Below are 18,765 nucleotides of genomic sequence, written 5' to 3'. Positions count from 1 at the left end.
TCGAGACACCAGTTAAACACAATGAAATCCTTTACAAACACACGTGACTGACAGATCGTATTTAGTTGATGATCGTAATAATATTATCTATTGTGTACTTGCTCTTCTTACTGCAGAGAGAAAATTGTACTTCTTCGAAAAAGTACAATTTTCTCTTTTGGAGAACAAAATAACTAGAAAGTAGAAAGAATAAAAGAAAGTAGACAGCAGGTAGGTTGTTCGGACGACAAGGAACATTACTCACTCCGCTCTCCTACGCCGTCTTTAGAAGCCGTCAATGTTTTTGAAAACCAAATCACCAAACAATAAAGGGTTATCTTTGACAGGTTAGTTTTGATTTGACAAGGAACCCGAACACCTCGGTAGTTCCTCGCTTGATGGCTTCTGATATGAAATTATAAAAACGACTGCTTACTGCATTCCGAGACCGGCTTTACGTGCTCTCCGATGCATGGGTGTATTAATGACCAACTTCCAGACTCCGGGCTGCTTTGTGATAGTTCCTAAAACACATAAAGCAGTTTCGGCCTGACCTGGTAATTGAGCCCGACACCTCGTGCACAGCAGTCGCACTAAGCGACTACTAGACCAACAAATCAGTTAAAATGGTGCGAATAGATGAGAAATTGTTTAGATAAAATCATGCTTATTGATATATTAAATATAATGATATATACAATAAATAAAAGTGATTTCATCGTGGAGATGAAATCATTTTTATTTTTCTTAAAATATATTGTTTTTCTAATTTATTATTTTTAAAGAAATAAACAAACTCTTCAGTGCAGATATAAGTAGAGTAAATAAGCACTTTAAAGAATTAGATACGTGGGTATATTCTTACAGGTAGGTAAAACATTTTTTTTTGTAAAATCAATTTAAAAAACAGAAGATAAATTCTCTATACTTTACGACTCCTATGGGAAATTGGATTGAAAGAAAATAATGTTTCCATCGAGGTGTTTATTCTTCAATATTTTGTTATTTAATTTTCCAATTTACGATGTAGAGTTATTCGAATGTTTTTTGTTTTAATCGGGCCTCGACTAAAACAGATAGATTAACCTGTCATTGCATGAATTCGCAAATCATCATGGTATCAGACTTTGGAATCATAGGTTTAGCAGTTAGAGTCCAAAGTGTAACCAAACCTTTGCTTCCGTTGACTGAAACAACGCGGTTAAAAAATAAACTCACCTGTGTACTCAACGTAATCTGAAAACATCCTCGTTTATATTAACACTGATTTTCCATACAGATGCCAGTATCGACACAGCAGTTGACTTGATCGGGCTTCACCGAACAATGGAGCACTAACTACCAATAATACGTTTACCTGAAAAAATACAAAAGTAATTAGTGCCTTTAATCATTAACAACAAAGCACTTTATCTAATTGGAATTCTACTTTATCATTATGAACGGGTAATTGATACTATAATATCGGTAAGACAAATAATAAGGCACCCATTCTGCCTATCAATGTATCAGACATAATGTGAAATCAAACATTGCAACAGTGACAGACGGTCGTGTTCGTTTCGCTGTTTATAAACAATGGACGTGATATAACTTTAAATAAACGGTGCATTGGAATTACTTCGAAAATGGCGGAGGAAAAAGTTAAACCTGTGGACGTCGAAGAAAAACCCCTAAATAAAGATGTTATCCAGAAACTATATAAAGACAAAAGTTTTCGAGAGAAGTTGGGCTACATCAGAGATAATATCACTGTTGAACCTTTGTTAGCGGGCCTGATTATACCCAGTGTTATATCAAGATTTGCTATGGGCAATCTTAATTTGGACAAAGCTTGTCGTGTTAACTTAGGTTTTGGAGACGAGATTTGCGACGCACTTATTAAGAAAACGAGCAAAAACTACTCGGAATACGAAAAAGAGGTTCAACAATTGATTTCTTCTATAGACATTTGGAAGGGAGTGATCCAAACGGCTTTGCCATGCATCATAATAATGTTCCTGGGCGCTTGGAGCGACAGGACTGGAAAAAGGAAGATAATTATAATGCTGCCGATTTACGGAGAAGTTTTAACGTCTTTAAACAATTTGGTCAACGTGTATTTCTTCTATGAGATTCCTGTGCAAGTTACTGTGTTCTTAGAGACGTTGTTTCCAGCTATAACTGGTAGCTGGGTGACTATGTTCTTGGGTGTATTCAGTTATATAAGTGACATTACTTCGGAGGAATCCAGGACATTTAGAGTGGGTCTGGTGAACTTCTGCATGACTGCTGGTCTGCCTATCGGGATCGGCATGAGTGGGTTCCTGCTACAGAAGATGGGCTACTATGGAATATTCTCGATGACAACTGTGATGTTCATCTTGGTACTTATGTATGGTACCTTCTGCTTGAAGGAGCCTGATCAGTGGCTTCAGGATAAAGGATTGCCGCCGGTGAGTAGTTTTATTATGTTCATATTTTTTACTTTGCAAAACTAACACTGTGCCCATTTGTAGGTTCTTATGTTTGTTGAAAGCAAAAAAACGTTGGACTGTTGAAAACAATACAGAATAGATGTTTAAAGTCTCAACTGTCATGACATAATTTCCTCTTTCTGAATACTTAGGTATTTTTAAAAATTACGTATGTTAAAAATTTGCATTGTTTTTGTAAAATAGAAGTAGCCTTTTGACCACTGACTCATTCTTTTCTCGCTGGCGTATTTTATAGTTGTTTTTCAAATATCAGAGTAGATAATAAAAACCGTAGTTGTAGGTAGTAATAATTATTCGATTGCATTAAAGGATTAAGATTAGAGCAATGAACAAAATATCATGTATTTGATACAATAATCATGTTACAAACTCCTGCTTCAAGTAGGTATGATATTCACAAAATATTTAGGCATATAACAAAGTCATTGTGCTATATTTTTAAGCTTATCGCAGGATTTAGATAGGTAACTAACAATATTTTGGTGGTCGGTAAAACCTGTAAAATCTGAATATAGGAATTTACTTCAACTTCACAGTTTTACCCGCTTCTTACTGTCTATCAACAGTATCAACCCAGTCACATTGGCCATAAGTATTTTAATAGTTCGGGCCAGTAATAGTATGTCCTCAGTTATGTCAGAATTATATGAAATAAAAGATATAGACTTGTGTTGAGAAAGAGCGCAAATGGAGAGTAACTATCGAGTAGAGAAACCGTTCTTAAGACACTTTTTTAAAAAGTACACATTACGAAGCACAACATATATTTTAACACAACACACACGTATTTAAAACATTAACGAAAAAAGTTTTGGAAAGTTAGTTATTAAGAAAAAATAGATGTTCCGTATATTTTGTTGGGAAAACGAAAAAATAGGTAGTAATCGAATTCTTTTATCTTATTAGCGTAAAATATTGATAGTCTTACATATGTATAGGTATCTAGATATTGTTAGCGCCACAATGTTTATTTGTGTGCAACAAACGATCACAGAAGCTCATCGATCGATATTATCATAATTAATATTAAATTAAACGCTGATGTAATTCCCGTGCTTAATGACATTTTGGAACCTTTCGTATAACGCAATATACAGATTATTTTAGCAATAGCTATCTCGATAGTCTATCAAATGCGTTTCTATAGTGTACAGTGAACAGTACAATACGAAGATTCCATTTATTGTTTTGACAACATCAACATCAGAATTCAATGCCATTTCTAAATATTCAAAACAAGCTTTATACGAATAAATCATAAGTGTTTTCTATGCTGGACTATATAGGTTTACAGGTTTTTTCCACGCAGATTTTTTCGCGACAAAATACGGTTGCGAGAAATCGCTACCTATGAAAAGAAAAGGAAAAGATCAGTGGCATTGGCGCCAAAATGTAAAAAAAAAACTAAAACTAAAAAAAATCTATTTGGTGCTTTTTGGATTTCAAACTAATAACTTATTCCTAACGTAGAATGTTCCTAATTTAAACAGTAAGTTGAAAATAGAATTTTGATAGTTTGGAATTAAAACTCCAGCTATTTGTAGAATCGGACTTAGGTTTGAATTAACACCTTTGCAACATAAGTTATGCAACTATTACAAATGTGACCTTATTCAGACAGTTTTTCTCTAGATTTCTATAAAGAAAAAAACACACAGATACTTAAGTTAATAATGCTATTGCGAAAAATGCAGTTTGCTATCAATCATGACTGCTTCGCAATCTTGCAATCATCGTCCTCATTAGATCCAAGACAAGCAGTTGCTAGCGACAGATAAGTAATTATATCTATGTATCGTATTCATTAAACATTGGTATTTGTTTCGAGAATAAACTGTGAAATATGTATGGAAAAATAATGTAGGTACATGAGCTCAGTGGGCAAAAAATCTCATTCGAATTGATAACCCCCTTCTTGCTTAAAAATCTATTTTAGACACACTCTCTAGGTGTTTCATACTTTTTGTCTTGTAGTGTTATTTATAATAGAATGTTGAATATGGGACACTCGATCTGTTCTCATATACAAGCATGGCTAGCTGCTTTCTTATTACATTGCGGATTTATGTTGCGCGTATCAAAACCGAACGCATACCTATACGCTACAAATTCCCAGCGGCAAAAATCGGTCGCTCAGTTTAAACGGCATGTTTGAACAGGTCGTTATCAACAATTGTTTCTTTTGTATCGCCCTTATGAATCGAGCGGAAAATAAACCGCTGTAGGTATAAGTAAAAGAGAATTTTCATTAGTACATTCCAATTTCTCATAACTACAGCAGAAGTAGGGTAAAAACCCCAATTACCAGAACCAAAGTAAACCGAGTTTAGAAGATTAAATTCTTTGTTTAATTGTTGAAATAATTTCGCGTTAGTAGTCAGTTTTGTTATCACAAGGTATTAAAGTGATTAGTTTATGTATAGAGTGTGAATGTTAAGCTAATCTGAATAAGATAACACAAAACCTCTATTTTTATGGATACTGCCGTTATCTTTGTCAATAATTTAGGTGAAGATAATAATAATTAGATATACATAGTAAGGTTGATTCAACAGTTGTGCGATGTAACATTATTTTAATGTTGAAAATATTTTTAGAAATAGAAGAAGAATTAGTATTATGTCGCATTGTCTGATTTTTCTATTGACAGAATCTTTATACATTGTGGCTCGTACTTTTTTGTTTGTATGTCTTACAGCCAATTTCTTCATCAAAAGTAATGTCTAAAGTAAAAGTTACAGTCAAATTCGCTTTTTCTATTAGTTTTGCTGTCACTTTAGCCTTGAAAAAACGAATTTGACCGTTACTTTTACTTTAGACATTACTTTGACTTTTATGTTTGATGAAGAAACTGGCCGTTAGACAACAAATTTAGAAGGTTTGACAACAATATGTTTTAAACCTAAAATTGAATCTCCTATTATGGAGATACTTAAATTTTCTCACGTTGACTGATTAAAATTCTTATATGTAATTGTTAGTAAGTAATTAGTCCATCATACACATACAAACCGAGAATAAAAGTGTGGGAAAGACAACAATAACGCCATTATAACAAATACTTAACTACCAAATTTGTTATTTCCACAATAATAACTATCAACTAAATGATTTAATAATATTATTAACCAAAATATATCAGAAAAACTTGACAGCTTTATTAATCACATAATAGTAATTAGTAGAATTAATCACACAATTACTAGATAATGAAGTCATTATCATTAATATTTGACATTACTCATTATAACATTAAATACTATGGCCTACAAATTGTTATCTCACCCTACAAATGGTTTTGTTTGTTCTTTAATATGTATTAGGGAAACGAATATTAGAAATAGGGAAACATAATTTATTTAAAATATTGGAAATAGGTACAGTGTATGTATGTAGGATACAAAAAGCAATAATTATTTTTGTTCTCGTAATTATCTTAGTTTAATTACTTTCCATAGTTTAGCAGTTGTCTGAATAAAATTAACAAATCATCATCTCAGTTTTAGGACGTCCACGGTTGAGTATATGTATTCTCCATTGATTTCATAAGGATCAGTTGAAAGCTATGTGCTTTCTTAGACCTGTTAGAAGATTCTAATAAAACAAGCAATTTTTGTCGATAAAATAATTGAAGTTTATTAGGATTTATTTAAAAAAGAAAAGACAAAACAGCTATGCATGTATAGGCAGTAGAATTTTCATCGAAAAAATATAAAAATAATAATGTTTTGAAAACAGCATGACTCAATAACACTTTTGAAGTTCAACAGTTACATTATAATCTATCTATATCAACAAGTCAGTCCAAATCTTAACACATAATTTCTTCCTAACGTTACGTCGTGCGTTCACCGATTACCTTAATAGGTAAATGTTCTGTCCAACGGCTATTGTATATACAGTACTAGCTATCACAATAGTGGCCAATTTATCAAGCAATTTGCTTTCACTGGCTATTGAATATAAACTCTATGGTTATTCAGTTAAGTCACAATATGGAGTGGACAAGTCTTATGCCTATTATTTTATGTAAAGACCTATAAAGCGAGGAGAAATATAATTTGTTATTATATTAACAGTATTGAAATTGAAGATTTCGATACTGCGATGAATTTCTTAAATTGAGAATGTAATTATTTGTGCTTATAAAATTCCGCGATTACTGATCTTATAAAGCTTCTTTCGATTTAAAGACTGCATATTAAACACAATTTAAAGAATAAAAAGTATGGAGGTATATTTGGTACCCGCAAATGAGTAAGCCAGGACATTTATGTCCTCAGGCGTTGATTGCATATTTCGATATCACATAAAGGTTATCAGATATCGATTATTTACAATGTTTTATACTGCCAGGCTTAAATTGCAATGCACCCGTAAAAAGTATTTATTGTCATACACATAGTAGGCTCCTTCATTGACTTTTGCGCAAGAGTCAACTCGATAATCGGGCATTGTATTATTTTTCTTTATATCTACTCGTATCAGCACTTTATAAGATAATTCGACACATTTACGATCCCACATTACGGAATAATGGCACTTGTGTTCTTTGCAAACTACAAACTTTTAGTCGGCCGATAATTAGTTTGGGCTCATAAATCAGTACGAAGATGAATAGAAGTACACACGTAACAACTATCAGGCATCAATTGTCCGGTATCAGACCGAATAAAATCTTTGATTGAATGTACGATTTTCAATAAAAATATCCCACCAAAAACATTGAATGTAAAAAAAAGCCAATCCTCTACGCAATTCCTCCACCGTAAAAAGTTTTGAGATCGCATAGAAGCCAAGTCCTGTTCAACATTATTTGTAATAATAAATCAATATTTTGTGACTATATCAATAGTTTCGTTCACTTTACACTAATATTGACTTGGCCATGAGCACAATAAACTACAAATATAATACAGCATATCTTGGAGAGGTGAAAGTCAAACATGAAGTTTAAAATCAAATAATTAAATACTTTTAGTTTATTCGATTGTTACTAAATGACCGACAGTGAGTATCATCCAACATCAATGAACTGCACATGTACTATGGCGCATGTTTAGTCCATGGTGATCTCAAATTCCAATCAGTCCAATCGTAAAATCATGTCCATAATATATATTTATCAATTCAACACATTATTTCAAGGAGCGACTTTTAACTTGTGCTCATGGCCAAGACAATATTATTGTAATGTGAACAAAACTATTGATATTATAGTCAAAAATATTGATTTATTATTACAAATAATGTTGGACAGGACTTGGCTTCTATGCGATCTCAAAACTTTTTACGGTGGAGGAATTGCGTAGAGGATTGGCTTTTTTTTACATTCAATGTTTTTGGTGGGATCTAATTTATTTTTTGTAGGTCTCTTTCTTCTCTAAGTATATAACAAATTAAATTAACTTACATGCAAGTACCTAAATATATAACAAACTAAATATTTACACCTAAAGTAGCACGTAAACAACATTTTTTTTAACTAAAACATTTCGAATTCTTGAATCGAATATCTTTTAGAATAAAAGAGATCTATTTCAGAGGTAAATGGCGCTATCACATTGACATGCAATTATTTGTTTTTTTTTTAAGTAGGTACTACTTATACTAAGCTATGTAACGAAACCATAGCGCGATTTAGACCAGAACAACGCCATCTATCGAGCGAGCATGCAGTATTTATTGCACTGCATTAATATGAAAGATTTTATCTGGATTTTATGATTATTCATTTCATTTTAACCTAGCTTTTTTATTCATATGTATGTATATTTAATACATAATAACAATAGTGGTATATTTTATTACGTAACAATAAAACAAATAGTAAAATTTTGTACATAAATAAATAACAAAGTTATCAATGCAGTCAAAATACATACACAATGTTCTTGAAAAACCGCAAATATAAATTTGTTTCCTATTTTTTTTTAAGTTTTAAGGTTTTTATAATTTTCCCTTTATATGTAGCTAATAACCTATCTTGGTGCCAAATTTGAAGGTTCTAAGTTTGCTAGAAGTACCTTAGACTTTTGATGATCGGTCAGTGAGTGAGTCAGTGACAAAATGGTGTAACTTTGATCGCTCATAACTCGTAAACTATTTATTCAAATGTCTTGTAATTTTGAGACTGAGCTTGTTTTAATACTTACTCTTGGTCGTCGAAAACTTAAACTCTTAGCTTTGTTCACATGGAAGATACAGGGGGCTGAAATAGCCGCGAAACGCTTCGAGAAAAGATAGTTCGGCCGTGCCCGTTTTGCTCGAGTCTTGGCTGGGGCACTGCCGTGCCCTCAGATTTTTTCTCAATAACCTGGCCAACAGTCGGCCGACATTTTAGTGTTTAGTATGCGCGTAAGCTTAAACGAGTTAAATTGTTTGTCATTATGACTTGGCAAAAAAATGCCGTCCATTATAATTAAGCTGTGGCGGAAAATAGCATTAAAATTCTATAAATTATCGGTTTCATATTTCCGCTCAGTTTGCGTAGAATAGTGTACATATTATACATATCATCGTTGGCCAGCCTTTTCCTAACTACGTTGGAATCGGCTCCCAGTCTAACAGAATGTAGCTGAGTACCAGTGCTTTACAAGGAGCGACTGCCTGTCTGACCACGGCAATCTGATATATTAGTTTTGCCTTTACGTGGTACATTTGAACATTTTTACATACACGAAATACGAGAAAATGTATATATAACTTTTATATATACATTTTCTCGTATTTCGTGATAATATATAACTTTTATAATACAGATAGTTTAGCGAATGACTAATGTCTATTATCTAGGCTAAGTAGTATATTTTTAATTTCGGTTTTCCTTGCCTAAATTAAAGAGATAATTGTTAATACCAGATAAGATAGTTCTAATGTTAGCTTTGACCAGTTACTTCTATTTGAATAAGACAATTTTTCAATTGTTTTCTTTTGTAAATATGTGTTAAGCTTAGACAGTTACACAGTTTTTTTTTAAGATAAACGCCGGATTTTGTGGATTGTTATTTGATGACGATGATGGTGACCAGTAATTTTCCACAGATGAATTTTACTATAGAAAGGCGAAAACAATTTGAATTATGGATCTTTATTGACATTGACATAAACATATATAAATTGTAAAATTATACATAAATAAACAATTGTAGTACATAGGTAAGTAAAAAGAAATTCCTGAATTGTTCTGACATAAATAAACCTGGAAATTGCCTTCAGATTATTATTTAAATAAAAAAACAAATAAAAATATTGGCTTAAGAGCCTTTGATTGCCAATTTTAATTTATACAAGTTTAACGAAGGCAAAAAATCGAACATCCGAATTGAGGACCTCCTGCTTATGGGGAGTCGGTTGAAAAATACGTTTTTCTATAAAGTCCGCAAGTTAAGATAAAAAAAAAAACATTCGTGACGTTTCATTACTAGACTTAACTATAATATCGAAAATATCTCACGTAAATACAACAGGGATTTAACCTGATATAATAATTTACAATACCTGATACAATACAATGCGCTTTGTTTTACAACATTATTTGTTTGATACAAGTCTCAGGTATGTGTTTAACGCAATTGTACGATATAATATAATAGTTTTCTAAGAGATACTTACAAATATTTGAATTAGGTTCTGTTTGCTAGTATTCAACGATAGATGAGAAACACTGATATAATAATTGATACCTAGTTATTATATTTTATTTATTTTCAAAACTACATACATAATTTATGTATTTGGAGCTAGTTTTAAAAAATCAATCCCTAATCGCAACAACTTCATAGATAGGTTTCCTATAGAAACTCAAAGTTAGTCTATGAAAGAATAAGATTTAAATTATTCTTCTTGCATCATACTAATCACTACATAGTATAAAACAAAGTCGCTTTTTCTGTCCCTTTGTCCCTTTGTACGCTTAAATTTCAAAACTACGCAACCCGTTTTCATGCGGTTTTTTAAATAGATAGAGTGATTAAAGTGGAAGGTTTATATGTATGATAACATCCATTAAATTATGGGGAAATATTGATAACCCGTGCGAAGTCGGGGCGGGTCGCTAGTATTATATAAAGCTAAAGAGTTGTTTGCTTGAACTTGTTCATCTCAGAAACTACTGGTCCAATTTGAAAAATGAAACTCGGTAAATTAGCTCACTGATAGAATGTTTCAAATTGGTGAAGAAATTCCTTAGATAAGCCAATTTAAGCAAACAAAACATGTCTGCTTATTACATTTTAGTATAGAATTTCAAGACTAAGGAAGTCGAAGGTCAAAGGTCAAACAACAGGATACAGTCTATTCTTTACGACTACTTATAGCTACTGATATAAACTTTCGTGGGAGGAGACACGTCCGTATTAGCTCCTTTACGTAGTGGCCGAGTTTCGTCCATCCATTGTGAATATGCATTATTGTCTATAAGTAGATATTGAATAGAGTTAGGAATTTTTGACCTTTTTGTGAAATAGCAAATGATTTTTAAAAATGTTTTAATTTTGATAGATATTGAATAGGTTTTGGATTTTCGGTGATTGTAATGTAGTTATCGATTGTAAATTACAATTATGATTCTATTGTATTCTTCAGAATTTCAAAATGAAGCTAAAATAATGATTCGGACACATTGTTAGACACATGAACGTATTTTGTCGCAGTAAATCTGTCACACTGTTCGAGGCGACATACCTATACATGCTCAACTCGATAACCGCTCCGGAAAAAGTAATAAAAAAACAATTGGTGAACAATAGCATTAGAGACCCATTGTTTAAAAAAATAGGTATCCAATTCATTTATTTAAAGAAGAAGAAATTGCTAATTGGATGCCATGCAATTTTTCTAAAAAAGAAAAACAATGGCAATCTTCAGCCTATTCTAAATTCAAATACTTTTTTCTTTCAGATTGAAAGAGCTGGCAACTCAAATGTATCATTCTTCGACCTCTCGCATGTGGTGGAAACTGTGTCGGTGGCGTTCAGGCCGCGACCTTTTGACAGGAAGGTCAAGGTCATCCTCACTCTGCTCATGGTGTTCTTACTGTTTGGACCTACTTCATGTGAGTATAACCTATATATCTGCCTATATTTCTATGGGCCTTGGATGCCTGATTTAAATAAATAAATATTTATACGTGGCAGTAGTGTGGTGTTAGTGCCACTATGTGCAGTAGATACTTTTCAAAATTTCTCTGAATCAATGTGGGGAGGTAGCTTAGATCCGGGAGAAGAATAGGGTACAATATTTTTGCGCTATCCGAGTATGGGATTTAGTTGCCTCGGGACGCGGGTGAAACCACGGGCAGAAGGCAGTTTGTCAGAATTCTAGTCATATGTCATGCTGACCTGATCTCCTAATGATGGAACTGCAACAAAAACTAAATGGTACAATTTGTCTATTACAGCGGAACACACAGTTTTCTACTTGTTCGTGAGGAACCGGCTGAACTGGGACATGGTGAAGTTCAGCGTCTACCTCAGCTACTCCATCGTGCTACATTCATTCGGTAAGTTTATCTACAAAGAAAACTATATTAAGAAGGAATTAATTCGCCTTTTTGGTACAAAACCTATCACCAAACTGTGGGTCTAAAATAAATCTATAACAAAAAAACACTGGCCGTAAATAATTCTGCTAGTAAAGTTAATAACATAGGCTGCTGACCTTAACATTTAGCATAGACAGTCGGCAATTTCTCCTATTTTTACTTCTTATAATACCCATGTAAATCTTTTTTTTTCTTGTTTAAAGTTACCTAGGTAGAGATCACTAATAGTTTCTTTAGCACATTTGAAATTCATAAAAGCCTTTAATAACGCCTACGATGACGATGATATACCTTTTCCCTTTAATGAGAAGCCAGGAGGGTGATTCTTCGAAACACAGTTTTTACGTGTTTTTGACCGAAGAACATATGAAAATATCATTCGATTGGAATGAAAGTTTCAGGTTTTATGTAAAAGGTAAAGGTCTATCGACGCCTCATGTAACTAATTAGAATTTATAAAAAAAAACTATAATTAAGTTAGCAGAAAACAGTAAAACCTAATTAATCTGGTGTGTCCCAACGCCGGTTTTTGCTGCATTATTTAACTTTCTGCGAGCTACGGTCGCGTTACAATAAAACTAATGAATCCAAATGATCTTTAAATATGTGTTTCTTAATATTTTAACATTTAAATAAAAGAAAATGGTGTATTTTCATAATTACATAAATTTAAAAATTGTCCCCGACTAAATTCATCATTAAGCTGGCTCGATTTGTTCAATCATTATCTATACGTAAATAAAAAATATTTGAAAAAGTAATATTTACTTGTAAGTGATCGCACCGGTCAGCACCGAACGGTGACAGTGAGTGCTCAGAGCGGACGTATTTTTCCAAAAAAATACGATTGCAAGTTGTCATCTGGTGTTTGTAAGGCAAGTAGTCATATCAATCTGTCTTAATTAACTGATAGTGTGTATCTGCTATCGTTTTGTTGCCAAGGCAAAGTGTCTTATGAGATGGTTTTGCTAACATTAATTGCATGTTTGATGCTTTACGTTTATAAATAAAGGAGCAGGATTTGATAATATGCGAATTCCTCATTTTTCTGTCCCCCATTAGTCTGGATTCATCTGGCTCTTAAAGCCAGATGAATTTGAGCGGGACATATGAATTAGATTTCATTCAAATTCGGGCATATGTTACAGGTATGTCTGAAGACATTTCTTAATTGTAGTTTGTATACTTATTTGTTAATTTGTGTTGGCTTCTAGTGCATTGTTTTTTGTTCAAATACCGTGGAAATAATTATACTTATTTTTTAATTTCAATAAGATTACTTAAGTAAGGAATACAAAAAAATAAAGCTGTTGGTTTTTATTCTGAAGTTCAATTTCTGTCGCTAGAATAGCTTTATATTTTTTTAGATCCATAATTTCAAAATTTCATAACGAAAATTATAAACAAGAGAAGAAATACTAAGAAAAAAGACTAGCGGATAAGAGAAGATATGACAGAATAAATAATAATGAAGCATTATGGAAAGAAAAACAAGAAGGAATAGACAAAACTATATACGCAGGAAAGAAGAAAACAAAAAACTACTGATAGGAGAAATTAATCTCAACGTCTGATTCATTTTCATAAAAAGTTCCTGAAAAACTCAAATTTAATTCTTCAGCGTTCTGCAAGTTTGGGAGATCTAACCTGATTTTCGATCAATAGATACTTTTTTAAGAGATGGAAGTAAACATTTTAGTGTCGATTTAGAAAATATAAATCCAATGAAAAATTTAATATTTTTTATTAATTTAGGTAGGATATTAATTAGTTTTCTACTATCTCAAGCTTAGAGTTCCTATCGTACTGAAAAATTAAGTCTGATTTCGGTGAATTTTATTTTTGTTTTAAGCTAAGATTCGTTTTTGTTTTGTGTTATTAAGATAAGTTTACCATTTCATATAATTATTATAGCGTTGAAGCTAGTGTGATTTAACAACCGTAAGAGGTTTAATAAATGATTAATTTGAATGAAAGCGTTACTGTTTAATTAATTCATAATTATTTTCTTGTGTCAGCCAAAAAAAGTGATAAATTAAGTAGTAATAGGAGTAATTATTTCAATATTTGGTAAAATCTATACTATCTATACTAATATTATAAAGTGGAAAACTTTGTTTGTTTGTTTGTTTGGTTGTAATGGATAAACTCAAAAACGACTGGACCGATTTTAAATATTCTTTCACCATTAGAAAGCTATATTATCTGCGAGTAACATAGGCTATATTTAATCCCGGTGCGGGCAATAGCTCCCACGGGATGCGGGTGAAACCGCGGGGAAACGGCTAGTTTTATGATAAAGATCATTGGAAAAATAAAGGAAGTATCATTAATCTGTACTGTCACAATTAATCTGGCCCAGCAATTAATCAGCACCTTTTAAATCCTAATCTACGTGATGCAATTCGATGCCTTCGATATATGATATTGCACATAAGGCACTGGGTCAAACTATTACGTCAATTTAGGTCTAAGAGCAAAAAAAAATTGAGCCAGATCAATGAGTCAAAAACACTCGGTCTCGAAGAATCACCCAGGAGTGCCGACAACTTCCCCTGATTTTCAAAGGGACTTTAAACGTTAATCCTATAAACTTCGTGCAACGTCGAAAGATTTGAAAAAAGCCTCTCAATTTTATTACATTAAGAGGTAATGACAAAGGTTTTCGGTGTAACAAGAGCAAAATGAATTATAGTGAAAAATCGCTTACGTTGGGTTTTGTAAAATATGATGTCTGGGTATAAATTGCAGTGAGCGACTTTTTATTCAAATTATTTAACAGTTATTGACGATGATGAAAAGGCGTATTTATTATATACATTCACAATAAGAATTGGGGTACTTAATCTCCAATATTAAAAGTATAATTACTGCTACTAGTAAGTATAAGCAGTACTCTGATAATTTAACCACATTGCATTTTAAAATGGCTTTTAAGAATTTCGTGGATTTTTCTTTGAAATTTTGGAGTTTGATTGTAGTCATCTGAAGTTTTCTGAATTCTCGCAGTCGTCTGAGTTCTCAGTCTCGCAATCACCATTCTTTGGATTTACCAAATAGTGACAATTACTTTCTTGCTTCCAGGTGCAATGTTCTCAATAACAGTGCTGAGCAAGCGCATGCAGATTGACGATTCCGTGCTGTGCCTTGTGTCTGTCGTCAGCAAGTTCGTTGGCTCCATATGGACTGCTTTCGTCACTACTGACATCGAAATGTACCTTGGTGAGTGTCTTAGAAATTGTCACTATAGTCTGATAAGCTATCACGATTGCTTGAAGGTGTATATGGTATACGGTAGCCAAATAGTGGCATCTAACCATTCTCTCTCGCATCGGTTATCACGAGTGACATTTGTGAAACCTACCCCTACTTTACTAGGTAGGTATTATCTTTTTGAACATGAGAGCGCTTTACTAGCGAACTTGTAGACTATATGCTCGGTTTTTTTGGCAACGTTCATTGACAATGGTTAATATGCACATGCTTAATATGTATTGCCACGAGGAATATGCCACACATATGCTTTACCATATCTGACAGATTGAAAGCACTCTTAGACAGGTCACACGCAATAATCAAAGCAAGTGAGAGCAAGCGGTGGTCGATACTCGATAGACTCGCCGCAAACCACAGCTTGTCACAACTATTAGAAGTCTAAGTTCCATCTATCTTGTCCTTGGTCTAATGTTTTAGTTAGATAAACTAACTAGCATGTTATATGTCTAGTTAATCTTTTACCATTTAGTGTATCTTATTTTGTTGACCGCCGTTTTTTGAGTATAAAATTGTCATTTTCATGATTGATCATGAAAATCTTTAAATCCGATATTTTTACTTTATTATTCTGTAATTCTAAAAAACTCTGGGCTAGCCTCTAAGACGGACCCACAGTTATTAGGATTTTACCTATAAAATTGTCTTTACCAACAAACACGAAGTTTCTACCAGTATTTTCAATATGAGACTATCCTTTAGACCTTCTCTTAATGAATTGTAACACCTTTAAAGTTTAACTTTATGTTTCGTTTCATCGACATTTATCACACTGTCAACACTCGATATTTTCCTATCATAGAACATGTAAAACACAGAATTGCAATTACAAAACTGAAATGGATCCTCAATTACCATTGCTATACAAAACCCTGACGGCTCTTCATACTCCAGTTTTATTATGATAATGTGCATTTGAATAAAGGTTGGTTCAATGGCGGCTATTAATTTGATTGCGTTCACAATTGCAGTGCCCGTTGCTGAGCTGCTGAATGCTACCACGTTTACGTCACTGCGATCCATCATTTCGAAGCTGGTGGAGAAGCAGGAAACAGGTTGGTTGCAGGAAGCTTTTTTTTATTTATTTAACTATTTATGTAGAAAGTAAATACAAGAAAGTAGAAGTAATATAATAAAAAGTGCAAAAGTACTGTTTTTTTTCTAATAAAATCTCTTCTGGCCTTTACCCTTCAAAGTTTTACGAAGAAATGTTGTTGTGTGTAGTATTTAAAAATGTTGTATCACATAAATTAGGTTTTCATAAAAAAACCGGTGATTAACTTTAGTTAAGAAACTAGACAGTAACTTAGTAAGTCTAGTTCCAGGGAATTGTACATACCAATTTTATTACTACAATGCGTTAAAAATCATGAGATCTGTCACATACCACTCAAACTCACTTACCACCTCAAACATCGGAATAGATACTACAAGTTATAACTCCCAATTACCACTTCCAGCTAAAGTCAACTCGATGTTCTCCCTGACTGAGACTGTGGCAGCTCTGGTGTTCCACCCCTTCTACTCTTGGATGTATATGAAGACATTACACGTGTTGCCTGGAGCTGTGTTCCTGACCAGTGCCGCTATTGCTATACCACCGTCTATTATATTGATGTAAGTAACTTTATTTTAGATTTATATTTTTTTTTGTGAGAAAATTGATTTGAAATACTCATATTACTTCTACTGTTAGTTGAATGGAATGGAGTGTAATAGTCTTATATGCATTCCTATGTTCCTTTTGAAGTTCTTTGTGTTCCAGAGCCATAGTAGGGTATTGTGTAAAGAAATATAATGCTCTAAAATATTAGAACAAGATTATTGGTCCAGCAAATCTTTATTGAAGTCTAAATACTTACGTTTTAATTTCGCAATCAAGTTTTCAGTCACGTTTAAGTCGAAACACAGCCTTTTTAGAATTTACCTGCTAATACCACTTTGATTTCTTCTAGGTTCTTCTACGCCCAGCACAGAGCAAGCGTAAAGAGTACAAGAAAGAAGGCGCTAGAAGCAGAAGAGAAGAAAGACGCGAAGGAGGCCGAAGCTAAGAAGAATGATCCTCTACAGTTCATACCATCGCCAGCTGAAATAGAAAGAATTGAAATGAATAAAAAAAGTTAGCATTTAGGTGAAATAACTGGATTGCAATGACTAGAGATCCGTTGATTTGCTTGCAAGAGAAGGTTATGACGTGCCTTGTATGGGACTGATGTCGAAATTCTATCCTGATTAAGCAAATCTATAGATAGCTAGCATATTGAAATCAATCGACGGTTAGGTTCTTTGAAACTGGATGAAATGGTTTTCCAAATGGATTTGAAAGTACTGCTGTAAAATTTTGTTTTTAATTTTGGTTGTACAAAATTTGTAATTAGTTAAGGTAAGAATAAAATCGAATTAATACGCACACCGTTATTTAAGTTTTTTTAGGCATATTTTCATAATGTATATTTTATAAGATTTTTAGTATATAATATATATTTTTATAGTATGAATGCATTGATTCGACAAAAAATATAAATCTTCTTGTAAATAATATTAAAGAACTTGCTATTTTGTCAAATAATACACTTTAACATTTTTTATTCATAGGTTTTTTTTTTAGTTTTATACATAACTGTAACTGAAAACGCATATTTTGACGAATTCTACGAAAAATGTTAACACATTTTTGAGTGTTTTTTTTTAAATATATTTGTAAATATAACAGTAATAAATTGACGTAAATAACATGCATATAACAGGATATTTCGTAGAAATGGACTGTAACTACAGATCGTAATAATTTATTAAGGCTAATTGCTATTCCCAAAGGCTATGATTAGCTTCATATTTTCCGGTCTAATTTGGTATCTTTGTAATATGAGCTTTATTGCAGCTGTTACAAGATTTAATTTAGCTTGTCTCTAATTTTGTGCTTAGTTTACTTGCACGAGTACGAGCTTCATTTTTTTTCTGTTATAGTGTCAAAAGGGCTTGATGTATGTAAGTTATTCACATTAAGCAAGAATTATTAAAACTTTAGTTTGAGTTTTTTTCTGTACATTAAAAACTACGATTGAGTGCTACGTTTAAACCAAGCACACTACTTAACCGGTACTTTTTAAGTATAAATTAAAATTTTTGACTAAGCTTTTGGGACCAAATTGATTCATATACGTGACTTCTAGTATATAATGTACTGTACGTTCTTATACTATTGCTAGAAATGGTTATAATGTCATACTTATACATGTGTATATTTCGTAAAATCGTGAGATTTGTAAAATCTATGAAATGAGATATGTTTTGAAAGCCTGTATATGTAGTTTGTAGTTAATTTTAACAATTATTTAGTAAGTAGTGTGTGAATGTTCGAGCCAAAACGTCTTGCATAGAAAAAGTGCTGTGATAAATGTACAGAATGAATGTAGTATAATAAATTAACAATAAAATTGTAACTTTTATTAGGGCTTGTTTTTTTTAAACTTCCATCGCCAAAATTAAAAA

General features: G+C 32.5%; 1 protein-coding gene across 1 annotated transcript; it reads left to right on the top strand.

The window, feature by feature from the left end:
- The first annotated feature begins 1,282 nt into the window (after nucleotides 1–1,282).
- Nucleotides 1,283–18,722, top strand: LOC110370477 (proton-coupled folate transporter). Its single transcript, XM_049846774.2, has 7 exons — nucleotides 1,283–2,414; nucleotides 11,358–11,511; nucleotides 11,857–11,958; nucleotides 15,085–15,222; nucleotides 16,245–16,328; nucleotides 16,734–16,890; nucleotides 17,229–18,722. Exons 1-7 carry the CDS (start codon nucleotides 1,608–1,610, stop codon nucleotides 17,395–17,397), a joined length of 1,611 nt encoding a protein of 536 aa, XP_049702731.1. The 5' UTR covers nucleotides 1,283–1,607; the 3' UTR covers nucleotides 17,398–18,722.
- The last annotated feature ends 43 nt before the right edge of the window (nucleotides 18,723–18,765 follow it).

The sequence above is a fragment of the Helicoverpa armigera genome, chromosome 4 (genome assembly GCF_030705265.1).
Source record: "Helicoverpa armigera isolate CAAS_96S chromosome 4, ASM3070526v1, whole genome shotgun sequence".
Classification (NCBI taxonomy): Eukaryota; Metazoa; Arthropoda; class Insecta; order Lepidoptera; family Noctuidae; genus Helicoverpa; species Helicoverpa armigera.
This window is presented reverse-complemented; position numbering and strand designations above follow the sequence as displayed.

Coding starts and splice junctions, on each gene's coding strand:
- LOC110370477 (XM_049846774.2), top strand. CDS start 1,608: ATGGCGGAGGAAAAAGTTAAACCTGTGGACGTCGAAGAAAAACCCCTA. Junction 11,959..15,084: donor CATCGTGCTACATTCATTCG/GTAAGTTTATCT, acceptor TCTTGCTTCCAG/GTGCAATGTTCTCAATAACA. Junction 16,891..17,228: donor CCACCGTCTATTATATTGAT/GTAAGTAACTTT, acceptor GATTTCTTCTAG/GTTCTTCTACGCCCAGCACA.